This window comes from Lutra lutra, chromosome 12 (assembly GCF_902655055.1).
Source record: "Lutra lutra chromosome 12, mLutLut1.2, whole genome shotgun sequence".
NCBI lineage: Eukaryota > Metazoa > Chordata > Mammalia > Carnivora > Mustelidae > Lutra > Lutra lutra.
The window spans coordinates 45,206,332-45,230,544 of NC_062289.1; the positions used below are offsets into that span (position 1 = coordinate 45,206,332).

Genomic DNA, 24,213 nt, shown 5'->3' on the forward strand with positions numbered 1-24,213 from the left:
AGAGATGTTCATAAATATTTAAGGAACAAATCAATAAAAAAACCTAATATTTATAGAAAACAAACTTTGCATTAAGCACTTCACACACACTTCCTATCATTCAACTACGCTGCAAGGTAGATGCTGTTATTATCCCCATTTTAGTGACAAGGAGGCTGAAGCTTAGAACTAAAACAGGGTAGCCAGGTTTACTCTGATAGAAAATGATCAAAACGGGGGCCACAAAACCAGGTCCCCATGACTGAGAAATCCCAGTTCTCAACTACCATCCTCCCTTGTGGCAGACATATGCTTTATGCTTTACTTACATCAATTCATTAAATGGGCATTAAACGGGGAGTAAATTGCTTGATGTATGCTGCAGCTCAAAAAAGCCACGGATGAGTAAGACCGAGATGGGAAGCACGACTTCAGCAGTAGCTGTGTTAACTTGGGCCGGTTATATAAACTCCCTGAGTTTCGAGCCCTTCATCTGTAGAATGAACATATCTGTATCTTGTTTGGGGGTTGATGCAGTAGTTAAATTAGCTTGCTCCATTCCCCTGGCCTTTTAAGTAGGCAAATACAATGAAGAAGAATATTCTAGAGAAAGGACATAAGTCACCGAGACAGGAAAGAGAAATGATTTTGCACAGCATAGACTTTCTCCAAGAAACCCTCCCCACCCTCCAAGCTGGGATTAAACGCCCCCCCCCTTTTTTAATGCTTGCCTAGCATCACCTCCTTCCTGTCTTGCCTCCTGCTGTAAGTGTGATAATTCTTGGTTTTCTCTTCTGTATCTCCCTCCCCACCCCCTGCCCCTGAGGCTGCCCCATAAGTGCAGGGACCAACTATGACATGCTAGCTCTACCTCCAAAATGCAGCCCCATGCCTGGCACTCGGTAGGTGCTCAGGAAACATTTGTTCGATGTGTAACTAAAGATGAAAGAGCAGGGTATAAGAATGGAGGAGATGGGGCTGAGGGCGCTGGGTAGTAGGACTGGATGCTCACATGCATCTCCTGTTGTCCCAGTGTCCTGCTGGAAATGCAGTCTGTCTTCATCCCTCTCATAACTAAACAATCAGCTTCGGAAGCCCTTGGCTTGAGAGTTGAGAGGAACAGCTGTGGCAAGGAGGGACCAGACAGAGACCCACTGGTTTGCATCCTTAGGAAGGACCCACTTTCTAGCAACCCACCCACTGCCATCATCACCCTTATTAACCACTAGAAATAACTGGGGCTTCAGGAGGGTCTGAAGAATTCTAACTTGCTCATATCTAGAAAGAAGTTCAATCACAAAAGATACATTGCTAAAAGTAATGTTATGTCATTAAACTAGAAAAATGTCAAAACTCAGTGATAGGAAGGGGCACATCTAATCACCAATATTATCATCACCGAGGGCAACTGTTAATAGACCACAAAGGTCCCCCCACAAAAGACACAGGCACTGTGGAACTCAGAAAAAATCTGAACTCAGAAAAAATCCTGGGCTCATGCAATGTCCTTTTTCTCAAGCTATGTGTCTTAATCGAGTTCCTTAATGTTTTTGAGGCTCCATTTCTTCATCTGTACAATGGAAATGGAAGATGACCGTAGCGACAGGTGCTGGTGGGTTACGGGTCTGGCACGTGGCAGGCACTCAATACTGGCAGACGCCATGATCATTATGGCAGCTCTAAGGAACACCTTCAAGGCCCATAAATTCAGCTAGTACCTCCCCCAGCCAACAACTTCCAAATCCGTATACCCAGCTTTGGAGTCCTAATACCAACACCCCTATCTCTCAAAGGCATCTCAAACTCAAAAGGTCTGAAACTGAAGACAGTGAACACTTACAACCACCCCATCGCCTCCCGTGGTACCTTCTACTCCCTCTCTGGGATGTAGGGAGGCATTCCTTACACTTCTTTTGCCCCCACTGTTACAGTCTGATCAATTTCTTAAATTTACTTCAAATAATTCCCTTCTTCTACATTCTTACCTCATTGCCTTGGTTCCTGTCCTAAGAATTCCTGATGGGATGTCACACTTGTCTTCTACATCTAGACCTGCTTACCCCCAGCTGCACCTCCCCACTGTCGCTAGAATGTTCATTCTAAGTCCCTGCTTTATGGAAAATCCCTGTCATCTACATGGCAAAGTCTAGACTCTTTATATGGGTGTGAGGAGTCAAACCCAACCTCAACTTCCTCTCCCTCTTATCCGCATCTCATCCTCCCAAGTGTCTTCTCATTATCAGCTTAGATAGTCTTTCCCATCCCTGGCTTGTTGACCTACCAACTCCCCAGTATCCTCCCAGATTCATCCAGGCTTCACTTCTCTGTGAAATTTTCCCCCACAAAATTTCTTCAGACAAACTAAGTACTCTTATCTCTGTTCCCCAATACCCTATGTATCCTTTTATTATAGCAATTATCATATTTTTTTCATAAACTCCTTTTTTATCAATCCAATTAAACTTTGACCTCCTCGGGGGGCTGTAAAATTTATCTATTTTATCTTTGTTTCTACAATGCCAAACGCAGCGTATAGTTGTAGTTCAATATATGTGTGACAGATGAATGATCAAATTCCTTCAGTTACATAATAGCACATTAGTAGATCAAGTTTTACAGAAGTACAGTACTTGTCAACTGCATAAAGCCAATATGAGTTAATTACCCAAATAAAGGGAAGTATGGGAATGATAATGCTCTTTACTTCAATTAAATGCAAAACATTGGTTTATTCAAGACTATTCTAGATGCTAGTGGGGATTCCACAGATGTATACAATAACCTTTAATAAGTTTAAACTAAATGGGAGCAACAGTCACCTAAACATCCAACTGTAACAACTAACCAGGGTAAAATAGAAGGTGCTCAACAAAAACTTAACACTCAACCAGGTCAGGCTAGCTTTATACCCTGCTGCCCCGGCCTCCACTAGAATGCTGCTGAGCCTTTGCCACTGTAATACTAGAGTAATTAATTGTGTGATTACTTGCCTAGGATCTTTTCCCCTATAAGAATATCAGCTCTGTGTGGGCAAGGATCACATTTGTCTTACACAGTCCACCATCTTGGGCATCTGGCCCTGTGCTTCATGAGTTTAGAGGAAGAAAGGGCAATTAATGTCAATGTACAGATGAGGCATATGGAAACAGAGGCCTTAAGGACTAAGAACAAAGCTTTCAGATTTACTGGAGAGTTCATGAATAGTCCACAATTTTTTTCCATTAGATTTCTTTGAATACTCATTTTTTTCACCTGTAATGATCTATCTTTCACCTGACTTGTCAAGCAGATCCATTCTTCAAAGGTATTTGTGGAAAACTATAGCTTTCTGCCTTGGTGTACAATTTAGCTGTGGCTGAAAGAGTTTTCCCAACGAAAAAATCAAATAACAATGTGAGCTGGAATAAAATAACTTTTTTCACAGGTGGTGCAGACGAAATGCTAATGTTTTAAAGAGAGCAGAATCCCTTGCTGGAGTCATGGGTGGTTTTCAGGGGGAGAGCAGGATTTTCTAGCAGCCTAGGAGATTTGGAGAGTCCAACGCAAGGGGGAGAACATGAGTGAAGGGTGGTGAGAGCCCAGAGGAAGAAAGTAGAAGATTGTATACGTCAAGACAGGAGCAGAGCACAAAGTGACCAGCCCAGTGGCGACAGACTGCTGATGCCAGCTAAGGAATCGGGACTTGGGTTTATATATAGTTGAGCCCATTCCAGATTTTAAGGGATGAAAATTAAGATGTTTTAGGAAGACTTATTTGGCAATAATTTTCAGGGAGACCAATTAGGATACTAAAGAATATCCAATTAAGTGATAATAAATGAAAAAGAATTTTAAGAGGCATTATGAGATGTAGATTAACCAATTTACTTTCTGATTGTTAAAGCATCTCTCAGATTTTGTGAGTGGGTGGCAAGAATGTAGTAGAACCATTTCAGAAATAGAAAAAAGCGCAGGAGGAGCCACTTTGAGAAGGAACAACATACATTTGGCTTTATAGACATTTGCCTTGGGGACAAGCAGAACAAGGTGTCCTGAAGGAAAATGGGGATGGAAGAGTGTACTCTTTTTATTACTGCTGTCATTGTTAACAGCGTGGTAATGATGGTGGTGAAAATTCACTAGTATAAGCTTTAAATTTAAAATAACATCATCTCATAGGCAAATTATGGAAATGGCCCAAGTGTCCATTGACTGATGAATAGACAAGATGTGGTGTGTACACACACACACACACACACACACTGGAATATTACTCAGCCACAAAAAATAATTAAATCTTGCCATTTGCAACAACATTGATAGATCTAGGAGGCATAATGCTAAGTGAGATAAGTCGGTCAGAGAAAGACAAATGCCCTATGATTTCATTCATTTGTGAATTTCACTCAAAAAAAAACAAATGAACAAAGGGGTGAGGGAGACAAACCAAAAAATTGACTCTTAACTATAGAAAATACACTGAAGGTTCCCAGAAAGGAGATGGGTGGGGAATGGATGAAACACATGACGGAGATTAAGTATATACTTATCATATGAACACTGAGTAACGTATAGAGTTGTTCGATTACTATATTGTACACTTGAAATTAATATGACACTGTATGTTAACTGTACTGGAATTAAAATTTAAAAACTTAATAAAAAATAATAATAAAATAAAATACCATTAATCACAGTTTTAGTGACCCAAATCCCTCAGTCATGGAAAGCCTTTGCTGTGACTGAAGGAAATGGAGTGGGGATGGGGATGGAGAGGGAGGCCACCACTCCTTAGTAATGGTTTTTATAAGGTGATGTGATGGTAAGATAAGGGACACTAGGTGGTCTAATGGCCTTCCAACAAGAAGCCTCCTGAGGTGTAAATACTTATTAACCTTAGCCCATCCCTTGATTTACTCAGAGGTGAGGAAACTAATTAGTACTCAATAAACTAACAGGAGAGTGAAGTCTCATTTATGAACAATGAAATCCCCCCCTGCAGTTATCTCCCTAGCCAAACTTGTCATTAGGAAGCAGCTTAGGGAATAGGAACTTCCATCTGGTCTGTGTCCTCACACAGACTGATGTGACATCCCTACCCATAGAGGACCGTTTGTCTCTACTTAACTAAAATATTCCACCCACCATATTGGATGTCTTTCTCTCCTAGATGGTATGAAATGAACTCTTACTTTTTCACTTTCATTTGCAATACTCTGTTGAGTGGTCAGTTCCTCAAATGCCATTACTGCCTGCAGAGTGCCCAGAGAGCTTGTTTAAGTTAATTGGGAGCCCCACCCCCAGAAATTGGGCTTCCGTGTGTCCACAGTGAGCCTGGCGGATGCTGGCGAGCCTCCAGACATTCCCAGGCAATAGGGAGTGACTTTGAACCAATCTGATTTGCCAGGCAGGTAGGACTCCAAGCCCTCCATGCCTACTTCATGAGCAGTGCTGTGTGTACCTATTTTATTTGTGCTCTCTTCTGCCAAAGTCTTGTTTGAATACAGATTTTCAGCACCTTGACAAGAATTGGCAAAGTATTTATCCAAGTTAACCTTGACCTTTTGATTAATACTGTTTCTTCGACAAGGTTATAAAACAGTTGTGTGGAAACCCATCACTAAATCAAAATCACATTTACCACAAGAAATAAAGCAAAGGAAACTTCTATTTTCATGAAAATCTTTGTCCTCCATCATTGCTCTCCAACATAGATGAAAATATAAAATTTCTGAATATCATATTGTCTGAGGCACTGCCTGATTTTTAAATGTGTAGTAGTCATCAAAAAGAAGGTGAATTTCTCCTTTTTGGTATTTCAAGACAATCTAAAATATCCCTAGCAAAAATGATTTGTATTTTCAAGTGACTGTCACTTTGTGTACATGAGAAGGACGTCCTAATTATGTGCAGGGAGTCATTGTGCCACACTGTTTTCCTATTTAGAATAACAAAAAAACTGACACTAGTTTCTCTGATTTAAAAAGAATGGGAAAATTAATCCATTAATTAATTGATGTAAAAAGTAGAAGAAATCATAATCGTGATACAATCAAGGTATAACCACTATTGATGTTTAGGAGAAGTTTACAAAGACCAGAAGCTGGCATTGACAAGAATACCCTGGTAGACTTTTTTGTAAATTTATTTTTTATTTAACTAAATATGGTATAAAGGCTGGTGGAAGTGTAATATAATTGTGTAAATAAATCCTGTTAATAGATGTACAGATACTTTTTTTTACTGTATCTTGTGAAATAAAGAATCCACCTCTGGTTTTAAAAAATCACATTTTCACCTTGAAACTTGTGAAATAAAGAATCCACCACTGATTTTAGAGAATCACATTAAGTCATTGAACAGTTATTTATTGATCATTTTCGATGTGTCGGGCAACATGCTAGGTACCAGAGATCCAAAAGAGAACTAAAAAGATAAGACCTCTACAGTCATATTCTAGTGCAATAGAAATAGGAAAAGGAGGAGACAACATAGAAGTAAGTAAATGAAATCAATTCATGTTGCAATAAATGCAATGAGGAAAATAACCAGGGTTCTTATTGGGGAACCTTATATGGGAGAGAATCTCAGAGGAGAACGTAATTTAGAGAAGGTGGACAGGGAATATCTCTCCCACAGAGGTGATTTTCTGAGAGTGAAGAGAAGAACCAGGTGTGCTGGCTCCAAAGAGCTTGAGTAACATAGTGAGAAGTAGAGAATTGCAAAACTGGAAGTAGTGATGAACCGGAAGGTTAGGGGATGGTGGTCAGAGAGATGATCGAAGTGGCGCAGGCTCGGGTAGTGGCAAGGTCCACGTGCAATGAAGAACACTTCAGTTATAAGTGAAGTGGTTGGGATGCCTGGGTGGCTCAGTCGGTTAAGCAACTGCCTTCAGCTCAGGTCATGGTCCCAGGGTCCTGGGATCGAGCCCCACATTGTCTCCCTGTTCAGCGGGAAGTCTGCTTCTCCCTCTGCCCCTCCCCCTGCCCAAGCTCACTCTAATGCTCTTGCACTCTCTCTCACAAATAAATAAATTCTTAAAAACAAACAAACAAACAAACAAAAAATGAGATGGTCAAGGGGCTGAGAGTTCATTGGGTGTCAGGGTCATCTGACAAGAATGGGGATGAGAAGTAAAGTCTAAGCTAGGACCTCCCTTCAGTGCATGGAACAGAAAGATAGGGGCAAAGGCAGCTGATGGTGTAAGGAGGAGGAAGGGAAGTTCAGCAGGACACACGCACTTCACAGAAGTGCGAAGCTTTTGCTGGTGGACATGTTCTGGAAGCAGCAGTAAAGTCCAAGGAAATCATTCCCTTCCCTTCTGGCCTGAGGGACAAGTGGTTCAAGGAAATAAAGTTGTGTCTACTTGAGAAAGTACAAGGGAAGCAGTGTCTTGGGGGTCAGCCAGGTTTCATGTAGAGAAAGTCATGGGAAACAAACATTCCAGAAGTCTCTGGAGATTAAAGGGGAATTTGATGACCACAAGCAGAAAGTCCAGAGGGCACGGTGGAAGGCTGATTTCATTTTTGTTCTTGTCAGTGGGGCAGGGAGAGAACTAATTGGGGTACATGTAGAGACACACAAATTACAGTCTGGATAATAATGGACAGCTGGGAAATCTTAAAATTTACTAGGTCACTGGGATAAAACATTATTACTACTACATAAAATAATAATAGCAATTATTATTTATAGTTGTAGTAGTAGAAGAAATAGCAGCAGAAATACATTAACAGTTTTATATCAGGCTTATGCTAAGTACTTTTCAGGCAGTCAACCAATAACTCCATGATCTTCCAAAGCTCTAAGCAAATTTCACATCATCTGTGAAAATTTTATGGACTTCAGGTCATTGATAAGAAAAGTAAAGATGGATTCAGGATTTTGATGTCATTTTGGCTGTCTCTGAGAAGACAGAATACAAATGGTTTTTAGAGTTGGGACTCCAAACATTTGTCTCAATTGTAAGGAAGAGTTGAGCAGCTGTTTTATGTGGCTACCAAGTTGGTGTATGATGATGAGGGGTTATTCACACAATCTTCTTGCACCAGAAAGAAGCAGTCCCCACCCGCACCCTACCCCACTTAAAGCTTAGCTAGTAGGACAATGATACCTGGAGGTGGTTCCCATCCACAGGACTTTATTTCTCTGCTCTTTTGTTCAATTTGCTAGAATATTCCTAATCAACCTGGAAGACCTAATTCCATTTATTCATTCAACAAATATGTGAGAGCAATTATAGGCTATCGACCATTCTAGACACTGGGGATACAGTGGTTAACTGGATGGATGGATGGAAGGTTAGATGGTTGGTTGGTTGGATGGATGGATGGATGGATGGATGATAAATAGAGAGATAGATAACCTCTAAGAAACTTTCCCCACCACTCCCTTCATCACTGGGCTGGTGACCCTATACATTACTCCCACAGCACATTATTTATTCATTAGTTTTCCGACAATGCTGACAATTCTATATGTATATATCCATTCCAGTCTTCTCCTCAACCATCCTTTTCAAGTATAAGTGAGATCATGTTACTTCTCTGCTCAGAGCCCTTCAAAATCTCCCTAGTTTGCCCAGAGTAAAAACGAAAGTCCTTAAAATTTTTATCCCTAAAATCCCATCTTCCATGTCTTCCCTTATGTAGTCATTCATTGCCAGAACCGTAGTCAGATGTAGTCAGATGAACAGTAGATGGTAGGTAAACTGATTCATCCCACTGACAAGAGAACTAATTTCTTTTTTTTTAACATTTTTAAAATTTATTTTCAGCATAACAGTATTCATTGTTTTTGTACCACACCCAGTGCTCCATGCAATCCGTGCCCTCTCCAATACCCACCACCTGGCTCCCCCAACCTCCCACCCCCCCCACCTCTTCAAACCCTTCAGGTTGTTTTTCAGAATCCATAGTCTCTCATTGTTCACCTCCCTTATTCTACTTTTCATACAATTTTATATAGCAGGATATCAAGTAAACTTTTCTGGATTCCCTAATCATTCTTCATTTGGGAAGGAGGAAAGGTTTCTACATGAATGAAATTGCATGATTATAGTTACTAAGTTATTATGATAAATACATTTTATAAAATAAAACATTTCCAAGGGAAAAAGATATCTCTTTTTGCAAGTGCTTGGAATACTGAAATGGTCTTGAGGATTTATAGTTAGCTTTGCTACAATTTTAAGTTGTAATTTATGACTTTGAAACTCTTCTGTGCTTTATAGTATACCCCAAAAGCAACAACAAAAAAAGTTCAATCCAAATACAGCTGCATTTTGTACTTATATTCAGTGCACTAGTGCTGAATCAGTAATGAAGGTAATATGTTCCTGAATAGCTCAAGAATCATTGACCTACAGGATGATGGAGTACGTTCTATTGTGTTTACAGGCAAAGCTAAGATGAAAATTCAGGATATTCTCCTTTCCATCTTGTGGTTACCGTGTGTGTGTGTGTGTGTGTGTGTGTGTGTGTGTGTGTGTGTGTGTTGGAAGGTTACATAATTGATAACCATAGATAACAAAGATAGTACAAAAACAATAACTGATTCACTATGATCATACATTCAAAACAATACTAGTAGTTTTATCCCGATAATACTCATAATATAGCATGAAAAAATCTATTAATGTAATGCAGGATATTAACATTAAATGAATGATAACATGTAAGTAACCCGAATATATATAATATAAAATGTGAAACCTTTTTTTTTTTAGAAGGAAGCATAGATACTATTCTTCATTGTTATATTTTCTCTGAAGAAACTTAACTACAAAATGTATAGTCATTTGCTCAATTGTTTTGGCAGCTTACATGAAATGTGCTCTCTTCAATAGTATTCTAAAGCAAATATGTTATGATTCTTGTATAACCAGGTTTGTGAATATGCTTTCAACTTTTCTCCTTCTCCATTTAACAGAACTCCAAGTTCCATATAACTGAGGCTCCCAAGGGAAAAAAGGAAAATCTTCTGCTCAACTCTGAGAGGCCAACTAGGCTCTTAAGGAAGACCAGCCACCCACAAGGAGAGGATGGGGCTTTAGGTAAGACCACGGGGCCACCAACAATTAAGCTGAGTGAAAAACATGAAGGAAGTAGGACTGTTTTTAAGAAGTTCAACGAAATGAAGTGGCCGTTGGACATCCACCCTTTAAACAAAAGTTTAGTCAAAGACAACAAATGGAAGGAAACAGATGTGGCCCAGGAGACACGCAGATCTTTCCTTCAGGAGTTTTGCAAGAAATATGGTGGGGTGAGTCGTCCTCAGTCACATCTTTTTCATATGGTATCCAGGATCTACGTGGAAGATAAACACAAAATCTTATATTGTGAGGTACCCAAGGCTGGCTGCTCCAACTGGAAGAGAATTCTGATGGTACTGAGTGGGTTGGCTTCGTCTGCATACAACATCTCCCATGATGCTGTTCACTATGGGAAGCATTTGAAGAAACTAGATAGCTTCGACTTAAAAGGGATATACACTCGTCTGAACACCTACACCAAAGCTGTTTTTGTTCGTGATCCCATGGAAAGGTTAGTGTCAGCATTTAGGGACAAATTTGAACACCCCAATAGCTATTACCATCCGGTATTTGGGAAAGCTATTATAAAGAAATATCGGCCAAATGCCTGTGAAGAAGCATTAAATAATGGATCTGGAGTCAAATTCAAAGAATTCGTGCACTATTTGCTGGATTCCCGCCGTCCCGTAGGAATGGACATTCACTGGGAGAAGGTCAGCAAACTATGCTATCCGTGTTTGATCAACTATGATTTTGTAGGGAAATTCGAAACTTTGGAAGAAGATGCCAATTACTTTTTACAGCTCGTGGGTGCTCCAAAAGAGCTGAAATTTCCAAACTTTAAGGATAGGCACTCTTCTGATGAAAGAACCAATGCTCAGGTCGTGAGACAATATTTAAAGGATCTGACTAGAACTGAGAGACAATTAATCTATGACTTTTATTACCTGGACTATTTGATGTTTAATTATACGACTCCATTTTTGTAGTTTGCATTCATTTTCTAAAACCCTGTATTTACCCCATGATGATGGCCTCCAATCAGCTAACTGTAATTTTCCTACCATTCTCTGTAAGAGAGAGAATTTAACTAAGTGCAGTTGTTTCAATTTAATGAAGATTTTTCCCAGATAGTCCGACACCAATTGGCACAAAGTTATAGGAAAATTACCTTACAGAGACGTGTAAACAACTTGAGTTGCTCTCAAATGTTTGGGAAATAGCTGCTTTTGCATTATGGATTATATTATAGAAGCAATAACCTAGCCAGCTGCTGCATTAGCTTCAACAGCCTCTTGCAATGATAGGAAAAGGGATCTAAAATAGCATGAGTATATGTCTACATCCTGGAATTTGATGTCTAAAGTGCATGGATGTATTTTTAGCAGTCTGTGACATACTACCTGCACACTGGAGAGTTTTCTGACACCCCGGAAATCTTCCTATCAACTGTGATGATAAATCAATTTTGAAATAATATTTTGGACCTAGGCATTTCACTTTAGATAGGAAGGCGTATGTGATTTACAACATGAGAATATAGCAGAAAAACCAGATGAGGCTATGGCTTTTTATATTCAACAGCCAATAAAAAATTCAGAGCATGCTACGATCAAAGCGGCAACAACAACCTTCCCCTTCCAGAAAAACTTAAGGGAATTGATTCTGTTTTCTTTTGAGCCCTCTGTGCAGAGACAGAATGAGCATAACCACTAAAGGTCTTCGCTTCTGAAGCGGGTGGTTGAGAAGTTTAAGCCTCATCAGATATAAATGTGCTCCTAATTCTGGTTTAATTGGGCAGAAGGGAAATTGTTTCAGGATGGAATAATCATCAAAAACAAAGTTGCCCTTCTGAATGGCCTCAAACAATAACAAAGTTTTATAAGAATATTATTTGAATCAAAGCATCATGTGCGTAGCTTTCTTTGCGGAATGTGCTCTAAGAATAGCTTTTGTTTCCAGTCTAATTACTTAGCTTGGGAATGACTTTTTAAAAACTCGTATACCACTTCAAAGATAGGTTATATTCTAGAGAATAAACAAAATTAGAGCCCTAGACACATTTTTAATAGGCTTATGCATAAACAAATTAAGGTATTTTCTTTTTAAGTTTAAATATTCTATACTAATGCAAAACACCATTGCATTCAAATATTAAATCCAAGTTTTTGGAAAATAGGACCAGGTGTCACCCCTATCAAAAGTCGTAATGCATTTTGGAAATTTTTTCCAGCAGACCTTAAGTTTGAAGACACATTTAGATGGAGAACTTACTTTAATTGGTTGACTGTTGCTTTGAGTTGAGAAAACCACATATCATTCAAACCCTGTTTAAATGCGGCTCGCAAATACGTTCTTCTTCCCAAATGATCATTGCTTCTCATCAGTAAATACTCAGTAATGTTTCTCAGAGAAAAGTAGGCATTAATATTTAAATATTAATAGACCAAGCTAGTTATAGTTGTACTTATTTCATTCTGATTTTCCATTTCATGGCTGCGTATTCATGAATTGCTTTACTCCACACATGCCTACTTGTCCCATCTGTGTCTCCCGACAAGTACGAAACTACAGCGGGCTCCCTGATCATAAGTATTAAACCTTCTAAGCTAACCTTTTACTACTTTCCACTCCATTTACTCTTGCCTCTAGACCATACACTTAAACTGTGCTCTCTGTTTTTAAGGAGTTTTACTCTAGAGTAATCTAAATCGTATAATTTAAATTTTGCTGTACCATGTAGAGTGGACTCCTTGTAACTTGGAAACATTGAAATGATCTTTTTATGGAGGAAGAGAGGAATAGAAACTATGCCAAGAAGCCTGAAATTTTATTCCTAAGCCACACACACAAAAACCCTAGTTTTTATATGGGTGGAATCTATTATAAAGTATAGAAGCAATTTTCTCAATGTTATTCCTAAAACCTTATAAGGAACCAAAAAAAAAAAAAACCTTCTTTTCATAACTTCAGAAGAAAAAAATGGAAACAGGTGTCCTATCTTTCTCTTATTAGCATTTCTAACACACTTATGAGGATGGAGTACATATATGGAATATGCATACATATATGTATGTGTGTGTGCATACATATATATGTCTATATGACACACACATGTATGTCTATAATACTGTTTGGCACAGGTGGGAGAGAAGAGGGCTGTTGCTTTCCGTTAAGGCTGTTCTATGCCTTCCGCTGTCTGTTCTCCTTTCCGTACCCTTTCCACTTAGCCTACATAACCAGAGGTTGTCCTTCAGTAATGCTCTTCCTGAAAGACTCCAACACCAGCAAGCATCCTGTGTGGCTGTGAGTTCCAGGGGCCACATGTTAAAAAGATCTTATGAAGGGGGTGCCTGGGTGGCTTAGCTGAGCAGCTGACTCTTGGTTTCAGCTCAGATCATGATCTCAGGATCATGAGATCAAGCCCTGTGTTGGGTTCCACACACAGTGGGCTCTGCTTGAGGATTCTTTCTCTCTCTCTCTCTCTCCCTCTGCCTCTCCCTCATGCTCTTTCTCTCTCCAATATATATATACATATATATATATATTTTTTTAAGGAGTTATGAAGAAAGAACACATTTTTAATGTACCTACTATTCTTTTAAAGGGCTTCTGTTCATGGCAGAGCCAAAGAAGACAGTCATCATCTTGGATTCCTTGTGATGTTAAATACCTCTTCCATTTATCATTTCTGAATTCTTCTGTTTGCAGATCAGCTCACATTCACCATTATCGTTTCTGCCTGGGCACAAGCGCCAGGTGTGCACATCACTGTTCCTTTGGACGGTCACCATTTAGATTCTGAAAGGCAAGTGACCAAATCTAGACTCGTCTTCCATATGTCCAATGTTCACATTCTAACACTAGCATGTGTTAGGTATAATTGCAATCCCTCTAATTAAACCCTAAGGATCCTATTTGTTTTTATAGGCAACAGTAATGACCCGGGCAGGCTCCTTCACTCTGTTATTCCCCTGTCTGGAATTACTAGTAGAGTAAAAGTTGGCACTTAAATCCAAAATCAGTTACCTAACATGGTAAACTATCTATGGATATGTGTGGTTGATGTGATTGTGCCCGGGAACTGCCATAAATTTCAATGGAAATGCATGTACAGGACACTCAACTTGCTAATTTTCTCACACGTGTTTGGAAATATCCTTTAAGTCAATGCAAATGTGCAGCTACTTGTTAAATTCTCTAACTTCACAGGCTATAAAATATTATCCAGCAATTCAAGAGCTACTTGGATACCATTTATAATCAAGAAGAGGAAAAAAGATTTTCCACTTTACATATGAATAATTATTCATCAAAGAAGTATTATCTCCTAAAATATATAGTGTTTAGCTGGAAAGAATATATAAGCAGATTCAGGGAATTTTAAATGTGAGTTTCCTTTGAAAGATCACCAGCAGAATTGGTAGAACTTGGAATTCATAGGTTGAGACTACCGTAAACATCGCCCTACTTTAAGTTCTCACTCAACCTCTTGGGGCCTCTTTAGCCCCTAGGCTTTCATAGAATATGGCAAGCAGAAACTTTGCCATGGCTGACATCCCCAACATGCTCTGAAATCTGAAGGATAGTTGCCCTTAGGCCTTTAAGAACAGTTCAAGCATGTGAGGACCTTAGGCCAAGGCTAACTCAGTTTAGTCCTACCTCTAAGGTCATACCTTTTTCATCTCAATCATAATCATTATAATAATATTCAAGATCATAATCATAATCAAACATTATTCATTAATTTAGTCTCCATAGTCAATCTGAGATGCTATGTAGGCCCACATGCGTGTGTGCGTGCGCGCGCACACACACACGCGCACGCACACAATAATATAATAAAGAAAACTAGGGGCACCTCAGTGGCTCAGTTGGTTAAGCATCTACCTTCAGCTCGGGTCATGATACCAGGATCCTGGAGTCGACCTCCATGTTGGGGGTCTCTGCTCGGCGGGGAGCTTGCTTCTCCCTCTCCCTCTGCCTGCTGCTCCCCCTTCTTGTGCTCTCTCTCTCTCTCAGATAAATAAAATCTTTTAAAAAAAGAAAGAAAGAAAACTAAATCGGAGTGGTTCAGTGACTTCTCTAAAGAGTCGCGGCTGGTGGGACGCCGGGGTGGCTCAGTCAGTTAAGCAGCCAACTCTTGGTTTCAGCTCAAGTCTGATCTCAGGGTCATGAGATCAAACCTCATGTCTGACTCCCCACTCACCGCAGAGTCTGCTTGAGTTTCTCTCTCCCTCTTCCTCTGTCCCTCCCCCACCCCCCTCTCTCTCTCACTCTGAAATAAATAACTCTCAAAAAAAAAGAAGAATCACAGCTGGTAATTAGGGTTGGGAGCCAGAATGAATCCAAGCAGCATAAACTATTACCAAACTCTCTGCTTGGTTTGAGAAAAGCAGGAAACATATATTGGCATCTCAAAACTTTTTCAGTACAAATATAGATATATACACGTGTGTGTATTTAGCTGGTTTTCGCATTTCAAATCAGCTTATCCCTTTATTCCTGTTGAGTTAAACTGACAGATTCAAAGACTTTATAAGAAATTAAGCTTTCTTCCCCCTTGTTTTAAATTCCCAGTTGATCATGGAATGTAGTATCAGAAAAAAGAAGTCCCTGGAACAAATTTATCATAACAAAAACAAAATATCATTTTGACAAGAAAGCCCAGACAACGACACAAATGGGCAAGGCCAAGGAGAATTTAGATGAAAGAGGGAGGGAGTCTGGCCAACTTTCCCCAAATAGGCACTTGCAGATGGTCGTGGCTTATCAGGTCAGCCCACGAGAAAGCTCCTTAAATACTTCTAGAAGTAAGCAGTCATGTATAGTCTCTTTCCTGAGCTCCTGTCCTCAGAGGAGCAGGTTGACTCAAACTAACTGAAAAACACCCTGAAAAGTTCAAGGTAAACAAGTGCTCGGCTAGAAGAGGGCACACTTTCCCAGGTCTTCAGGAGAACCCATATGAGGAAGGCCAAGTCTGGGGACCTCATCAAAATGGCATTGTCTCACACCATGTAGTTCCCAGAGCTGCCTGGTCACACACACACATCTTATCCACCACATCTTATCCTATCCTTGTAGGCATATCCAAATCCTTTTAAGCAATCATTTTTCCTATCTCTAGGCCTCTGTTTAAACCCTAACTCTATTTTGAAATACTCTCCTCTCTCATATCTAGACACTCCGTTCATGTTAGGTCACCAAAGAATCTCTTTAAATGATTCGGTTTTGCAACCTCGTGACTTCATGAGCTCGCTGATCAACAGAAAAAGGCAAAATGATTTTCCCCTGATGCGACATGAGTCGGATTCTTCTTTTACCAAGAAATGCAGGCATTCCTTCTCTTACTTTTTTTTTTTTGCTTCATTTATTCATTTGTTCATATGCATATAAAATCTCTGTTGCCATTGGAATATGTTCAAGATCTTCCACGAGGAAAGGAAGTGTGTCTGTTTAATTTGTTTTGCACTGTTACGAGCACAGTCTTGCAGGGAAAGAAAAAGTTCTTGATAAATACTCTTGACAATATAGTTTAAGGGCTCCTCCACAGCTTCTCTTAGTGCATAATATGTGTATTATTGCTTTATGACTGTACGGTCCATGGATCTAAAGAAAAGGCCCTAAAAAAATTGAGGGGAAGTTATCAAAGCCACGTGTCTTCTCTATCCTAACAGTCACACCTTAACCGGAAGTAGAGCTGTGGACACAGCAATCCTTCAGATTTCTAAGATGACATATTTGTATATTAGGTTTGGGGAAGAAATATTGAAAAAAATGCATGGTTCTGGTCACTCTGAAAGCTATTTATTGAGCAGGGAACAGACACTGGAAAATTGCTTTACATACATTCATTTTTTTTTAAAGATTTTATTTATTTATTTGACATCCAGAGATCACAAGTAGGCAGCAAGGCAGGCAGAGAGAGAGAGGAGAAAGTAGCCTCCCTGCTGAGCAGAGAGCCCGATGCGGGGCAGAACCCTGGGATCCTGACCTGAGCCGAAGGCAGAGGCTTTAACCCACTGAGCCACCCAGGCGCCCCTACATACATTCATTTAATGACATGAAGAGTAGGTCTAATCCTTCCCCCCAAAATAGTGGAAGTTCGGTATTATTCCACCGGTCATTTTATGATGGGAAAAACTGAGGGTCAGAGAGGTTTAATGGCTAGCAGCAGGGGAGCTTCCTGCCAGGGTCTCTTTGGCTGCAAAGCTGGGACCACACCCGGCAGCCTACGAGCCAGGTCTGGCCACAGATTCGTTTGGTTTGGCCTACAGTGCATTTTAGTTAATATTTGAATTAGTTGTCAACATTTTAAAACTGGAACTCTTTCATCAATAATAGGAAATTTGTTACCCTGCTTCGTACGTGCTCGCCTGAAAACAGCTGGGCAGAGTCAAGGTCAGCCCCTTCAGAGAAGCCAGAGATCCCTTGCTGTTCATGTTAAACGTGCCTGACAATGTAGGTACAGAACTGTAGTTCGTTGTGCCTTTGTGATGTTATCACACTGCGGGCATCATCCCTCATTTACCTTCTCTGGCTAGTCCCTAAGTGCCCCACCTTTTAATCCCTGCTTTGACGTATGTGTTCTCACATCTACCACACTCCCAAAGGAAAAGCGGTTCCTGAACATTTTCTTTTTTCTTTTAATTATTAGTTTCTTTTTAAAGGTTTTATTTGTTTATTTGACAGACAGAGATCACAAGCAGGCAGAGAGGCAGGCAGAGAGACAGGGGAAAGCAGGCTCCCCGCTGAGCAGAGAGCCTGATGCGGCTCGATCCCAGGATGCTGGGATCATGACCTGAGCCGAAGGCAGAGGCTTTAACCCACTGAGCCACCCAGGCACCCCCTGAACATTTTCTTTGACCAGATTTGTGTTATGCAATCCAGGTTTCCTTATCCTCATTCAAAATGCTGCTTGTGCTTTAGTCTTATACCCAGTGGGATTGCCAAACAATATTTCATTATTTAAGCGGATCTCTTCAGACCAACAACAAAGATGTTGGGAGAAATCCAGCACCTTCCGTTGGCATCCTTCTGTCTTAGCCACTGAGTCCCCCTGGCAACAACATTCCTTCCCATCCGCTTCCGCAGAGATGAGTCATTCTCCCACGCCCTTGAACCCCAGTGTCTAGGACAGAAAGTGGTTGCTCTAACGCATCCAGACTGCCATTCCATAACCTTTCTTCAAAAACACCTCCTGTTTTAAAGGGGTACCCACCCTTCCTTAACTCTGAAAATTACCTATTTCCCAACTTTTCCTCGGATTTCCCCCATCTGGCTCACAACACGCCTCTCTACCCCATTCCTGGTACAATCCTAGGTGACTTTCGCCCTCCCAGTGACATTCCAACTATCTTTCCTTCTTAAGGCTCTGACCTCCTCCTTCTTGCACTTGAATACTTAGAGAGCTGGAGAAGACAGAAACCCAGCCATGAAAAGTGATCGCCGTGCCTTTTGTCCCTAAAGAGTGGAAAACCTGGGGCAAACCATGTTGTACTGGTTTTATCCACTCATTTCCCTAAAATAGTCCTAAAATTTAGAAAAATATTCTTCAAAAATATGAGCTAAAATGTACTCAGAGCGCTAGTGTGACCACAAACTTTGAAAGTGACAGTATTATTAGGGTGACCGTAATTATCATTAGGCAAAAATAAACCCTGATTTGGTTTATCAAGTGCTCAGAAAAGAGTGCATGGGTCAGCACCATGTATCAGAGTTATCCACATCTTTGTTAAAAACAGACTCCTGTACCCCACCCGACATGTGCTGAATCAGAATCTCTCTGAAGCCCACTCGGGAATTTTCTTTTTTTTTTTTTAATTAATTAATTAATTAATTAATTAGTCAGAGAGAGAGAACAAGCAGGGGATGGGGGACAGCAGGCAGAGGAAGAGGGAGAAGCAGGCTCCCGGCTAAGCAGGGAGCCCAATGCGGGACTCGATCCCAGGAGCCTGGGATCCTGGCCTGAGCGGAAGGCAGACCCTTCACCCACTGACCCACCCAGGTGCCCTGGGAATCTTCTTTTTTTTTAAGAGTCTCCTGGGATGAGTCTCATATGCAACAAGGTTTGAGTGCCGCTTGTGTATGTGTGTATGTGATTTTTTTTTAATCCTGGTGGGTTATGGGTAATAATAAAGCCTGCTCCCTTTGCTCTGTTACTTTGTTAAAAAAGCTAACCCCTCTGGGCTCAGAGAAGGGTCAGTGGCTGTTGGTACCAAAGCCCTCCGTGGGATTTTGACCAGTGCCGAAGCTGAAACTTGGCATCCGAGGCCGGCCAGCTGAAGAAGTAGGGCTGAAATGATGGAAGGGACTTACGGGAACAGCACTGGTCACTGCCCAAACTCTCTGAAAGCGTTCAGGATGAAATGAAGAAATGGGAACTTTCCTCTTTGAAACACAAAAGACAAATGTGGACTGAAGGCAATTTTGGCAACTCTACTTCATGCTGAACAAAGTGAAGACAGTATGGGTTTCTCCAATAAAAAATAAAAAAGCTGTTTTCAAACTGACCTAAGATGATTGAAAGTGGAAAATATTTGCTATTTGGGTTATTAGTTTGAAAGCAAGTGCCCCAGGAACTATTTTGCAATTTAACTTAAATGGGAAGAATGTACATTTCCTTGGACTTCATTAAAGAATTTGTCTCTCCTTTGCCTTCCTATTAGGATGAACCATATGACATTGCCAATGTTTGACCCTCTGTGACCTGCGAACACAGCCCTTTCATTTTAGAGGAACTCTTGACAGTCCACAGGTCCCTACCCTGTTCTAGTCGCATGAGCACTCACCTGGGATCAAAAACAGCATCCAAAAAGAAGCCCTGCTCATCACTACCCCCTCCTTTTTATTTCCTTCCCTTTCTTTTTTTTTTTCTTTTTCTTTTTAAGTTTGTAATTGCAATGAAAGACATAAAGCATAAAATTTACCATCTTCACCATTTTTAAGCAGCACCAGCATCCATCTCCCGGGCTCTTTTCATCTTGCAGAACCAAAACTCCATACCCGTGAAATAATAACTCCCACTCCCCCTCCCCCAGCTGCTGGCAGCCTCTCTTCTACTTTCTGTCTCCATGAACTTGACAACTCTTGGTCCCTCACGGAAGTGGAATCCTATAGCTTTTGTCCTGTGACTGGCTTATTGCACTAGCATCACATCGTCAGAATTCATCCATGTTGTAACAGGTGTTAGAATTTTCTTCCTTTCTAAGACTGAATAATATTGCATTGTATGTATAACTCCTCCCTTTAATCCAGTCTGCACACTTTGAAAATAAACTTTCTACAGTATCATTCTGATCCCAGGTTCTCATTGCTAGATTCAGGGACCACACTCCAATGTCACCAAATAACTACATCAAACCTGTTACTATCCAATCCCACCCCCTCAAAAAATCTATTACATTCTTTAAAAATATTCTTACTTTTCCCCCTACTTTATTCTGTTTCACACTGCCTAAAGTATCCATTTCTCCTCTCTTTAACAACCTCCTCACATGACCCCTCCAACCTGCCCCTCACCCACCTCATCCCCCCTTCCCACTCTCCCATAGCCATCCCTCACTCAGCTTTCTTCATCCGCTCTATGCCCGAGACTCTCTCCCACTCTTCTTGCCTTAACTCTACCCATGGTTGATGGTCCCAAATCTCTTTCTCCAGACTACATGTCTATTGTGCACTGTGACTCAGATTTGTAACTTCCTGATGGACTTCACCTGGATAATCTGTAGGCACTTCCAACTCACCGTAACTAATGTTGACTCATGGTTGAACCCCAAACCTATTAAATTAATGACATCACTATCCATCTACTCTGTCTTCCACATCAGGAACCAAGGAGCTAAGTCAGACTTCTCCCTGTGCTGACTCCCCACAGCCCAAGGATAGCCCACTAACTCCACCACCCACATTTTTCTCAAGCTTCTCCTCTCTTCCCATCCATTCTGCCACTATCCTAGTCCAAACCCTCTTCTCTTCTCCTATCTTGTTCCCTCCACACTATTCCCGATACCACTGCCATTAGAACCACTCTAAAATGTAAACCCAAGCCCAGCATTTTTTCATGCAAAGCTCCTTAGTGGCTTACTCCTCCAATTCTGTTTCCTAACACACATGCAGTGTCCTCCATAATCCAATCCTTCTCCAGTCATGTTTGTTACCAATTCCTGCCTTCCTGCTGAGTCTCCAACAGCACAGAATGGCCATGGTCCCCCAATGTTGGGTGGTTTCCCGCTTCCTGGGCCTTTACTCACATTGTTCCTCTGCTGAGCACCCACTTATGCCCATCACTGCTCCCCTACAGCTTTTAATCACTACTCTCACCTCAAGGAGGCATTCCTCACCTCTTCTTTGGTTTGGATGAGACCCCCTGCTCTGAGCACCCATGTGTGACTAGGACAGCATACTATGTGCTTAAGAGCCTGGGCTGTCAACAGAAAGAACTGGATTTGAATTCCATGTCTTCAACTTTCAAACTTGGGTTCTCTCCAATTTATTTAACTTTTCTGAGTGCTAGTTTTGCCATCTCAAAAAATGAGGATAGCAATACCTACCTCATAAGATTACTGTGAGAAATAAATGGGAAAATGTGTGTAAAGTGTTTGATAAGCACTCAATAAATTATTTTTATTATCCCTTTAGAGCCTGTGCATAGCTCTATCTTTGCACATATAGCACTCCAATTATTTATGTACGTATCTGGCTCCTCCAATAGATTGAATTTATCTTGTTCATCTTTGTAACTCCAGACAGGTACTTGGTAAACATCTCTTGAAGAAAAGAAGGCAAGAACAAATCCCACGCACCTATTCCTATGTTCACATAGAGCTGTGCCTTTCCCTTAAGGCACATTCTGACTTAATAACATTATGAAAATGTGTCTTAACTTTTCTGTTAGATTCAAAGTAACCATGTCTTGCTCAATGAATGTACATCTAATTGAATTTCAAGCTTTCAAGTGTTGGATTCGTTTTAATAAGATAATAGTTTAAAATAGTGGGCTCCACAGCTACAATATAGAAACAAATAAATAAACTAAAAATCTGTGACTTTATTCATCTTCAGCCCCTTTCTTTCCATTAGCTCTACACCCTAACCAGGCTGAACTTTTATCTCCGCAGATAAGCTACTCTTTTCCCTACCTTGGAGCCTCTGTGAAGGCACCAGTGCCTGAACAATAGGCACCAATCTAAGATCTCTTCAGTCTTCAGAAAAGACTTTCCTGACCCCAAGGTCAGGTTCAGTCTTTTTTAAGTTACTTTTCCAAAGGTACATGTTCTCTCTGGTAAATGAGAAGATTCTTTGGGTCAGAAAATGTCTGTCATATTTCTCACTTATTCTTCATTACCAAGCATGTAGTCAACACTCAGTAGCCTCATGTTGACCATCTGAATGTACAAAGCTCTGAGTTTCAATCTTCCTCTGTCATAGGACATTGGCACCTGCCAGACTGAAAAGGATTACATAGAAGTTACCTTATGACTAAATTCTTAAAGACCGCATTACATGTAACAGAAGGCAAGACCTTCTATCATTTGTTCCATAGCAGAAAAGACTGGGGAGAATTAAAAAGGGACCTCTATGTTGACCAAAAGTGAGTTTTCAGAATGATACAAGCCACATATGTACTTCACTTTCTGAAACAAGGTAGATGTGATTCCATGATGGGCAAGAAGGCTGGAGTGGTGGTCAGGGGGCATGGTCTACAGGGTCTGTGGCAATGGGTAATAGGTCATTTGTATCTAGGGGTGAAATATCTGGACAACTGATCTAGATGTTGCTCTGTTTGTGTCATCAAACATCAAACAAATGGTGAAAATGCCTCAGAGGAAAATCATGGGTGCTCATAGTTTCTAGACTTATGTTGGTTTATAGACAGTTGGTTGTAAAGATCCTATTCTTCCAAGGAAGAACTTTTGCAAAACTATTACAAGAATATATGGTAGATGTTCACCAATCTTTTTTAAAAAGGACTTACTCTCTATGTTAGGGTAACTGTGCATTGAGGAAATACCCAAACTTTTCTAGGTCTGTAAGATAGAGTCTGAACTGACATTGACACCTTGGGATGCAAAACACCATTGTGTTCTCCAGTTAGAGTTGAGGCATACGGAGACCTGATGGTAAATGAAATTCCAACATATGTCTGTTTTTTAGTGAGTCTAATAAGTTCACAGACCTACACTGTCTCTGATTTTGTAATCAGAATAGATATACTTAGAAGTGGCATAATTCTCACATTGGTCCACTTAGCTGTGGAATAAGAGCCATCATGATAGGAAAAGACAGGCAGAATCCCCTGAAACTGCTTCCTGTCCCAGCCAAGAGGCTAACTCAGAAGCAATACCACATCCTGGTAGTAGTTTTAGATTAGTCTTCCAAGACTTAAAGGATGCAAGGGTGATACTTTTCATTACATCCTTATTCAAGGGATAACTGTAATCTGAACCAAGTGATAGCTGATCATACTTGGTGTCTTTGCTGCAACAAAATAATACAGTTTCTGATATCCAGTTTGTGGATTTTGGTCTAGTGAAAACATTCTTCTCCTTCAGTAGAAAAGATCAAACACAGATCACTCTTACAGAGAAGAGATCGAATACACACTGTCTTGCTCCAGGGCTATGTTAATTCTGTTGTCGTTTGTCATAATATGGTCCATAGGGACTTGGACTAGCTTGACATTCTACAAATCATCACATTCACTCCCTAAACTGATAACAGCAGGTCAGTTTGCCTTATAGAACAGGAAAGTTCCCTTGATGTCCTAAGAAGATGCCTGTGTGCTCTGAGTGGGAGTTAAACCCCATAGAAATTTAAAAGATTTTATTTATTTATTTGACAGAGATCATAAGTAGGCAGAGAGGCAGGCAGAGAGAAGGAGGGGGAAACAGGCTCCCAGCTGAGCAGAGAGCCCAATGTGGGGCTCGATCCCAGGACCCTGGGATCATGACCTAAGCTGAAGGCAGAGGCTTTAACTCACTGAGCCACTCAGGCACCCCAGACCCCATAGAAATTTAGGAGTCTGCTACATCAGTGAAGATTTTAGGGATATGGCAGTCTGGGAGATGTGGGGCATTACCTTTATGCTAAATGACAAGTTTTTGTACCTCCAAGAAAGACTCCTCATTCTTGGAGGGCCTCTTTGAATTTTGGGGACAGCAAATACTGTGATTAGGAATCTTGTCTAACTCATGTTGGGAGCCACTCAGAAGACTGCCATT

At 40.6% G+C, this 24,213-nt stretch overlaps 2 protein-coding genes across 4 annotated transcripts in view; one reads left to right on the plus strand and one right to left on the minus strand.

Annotated features, from left to right (window-relative positions):
• The window catches only part of CHST9 (carbohydrate sulfotransferase 9), a 232,060-nt gene extending 218,660 nt beyond the window's left edge, over positions 1 to 13,400 (plus strand). For both annotated transcript variants that reach the window (XM_047697612.1, XM_047697613.1), the window contains one exon: positions 9,889 to 13,400. In XM_047697612.1, coding sequence (XP_047553568.1) covers positions 9,889 to 10,980 — 1,092 coding nt within the window. In that variant the 3' untranslated portion in view covers positions 10,981 to 13,400. The remainder of the gene's footprint in view (positions 1 to 9,888) is intronic.
• The window catches only part of LOC125082228 (uncharacterized), a 67,799-nt gene that overhangs the window by 6,400 nt on the left and 37,186 nt on the right, over positions 1 to 24,213 (minus strand). Inside the window, exon 1 of one of the 2 annotated variants that reach the window (XM_047697619.1) lies at positions 992 to 1,037. The exons of the other annotated variant lie outside the window; for it this stretch is intronic. Coding sequence (XP_047553575.1) covers positions 992 to 997 — 6 coding nt within the window. The 5' untranslated portion in view covers positions 998 to 1,037. Of the gene's footprint in view, positions 1 to 991; positions 1,038 to 24,213 lie in introns of those variants that run through there. 2 annotated transcript variants of the gene reach the window in all.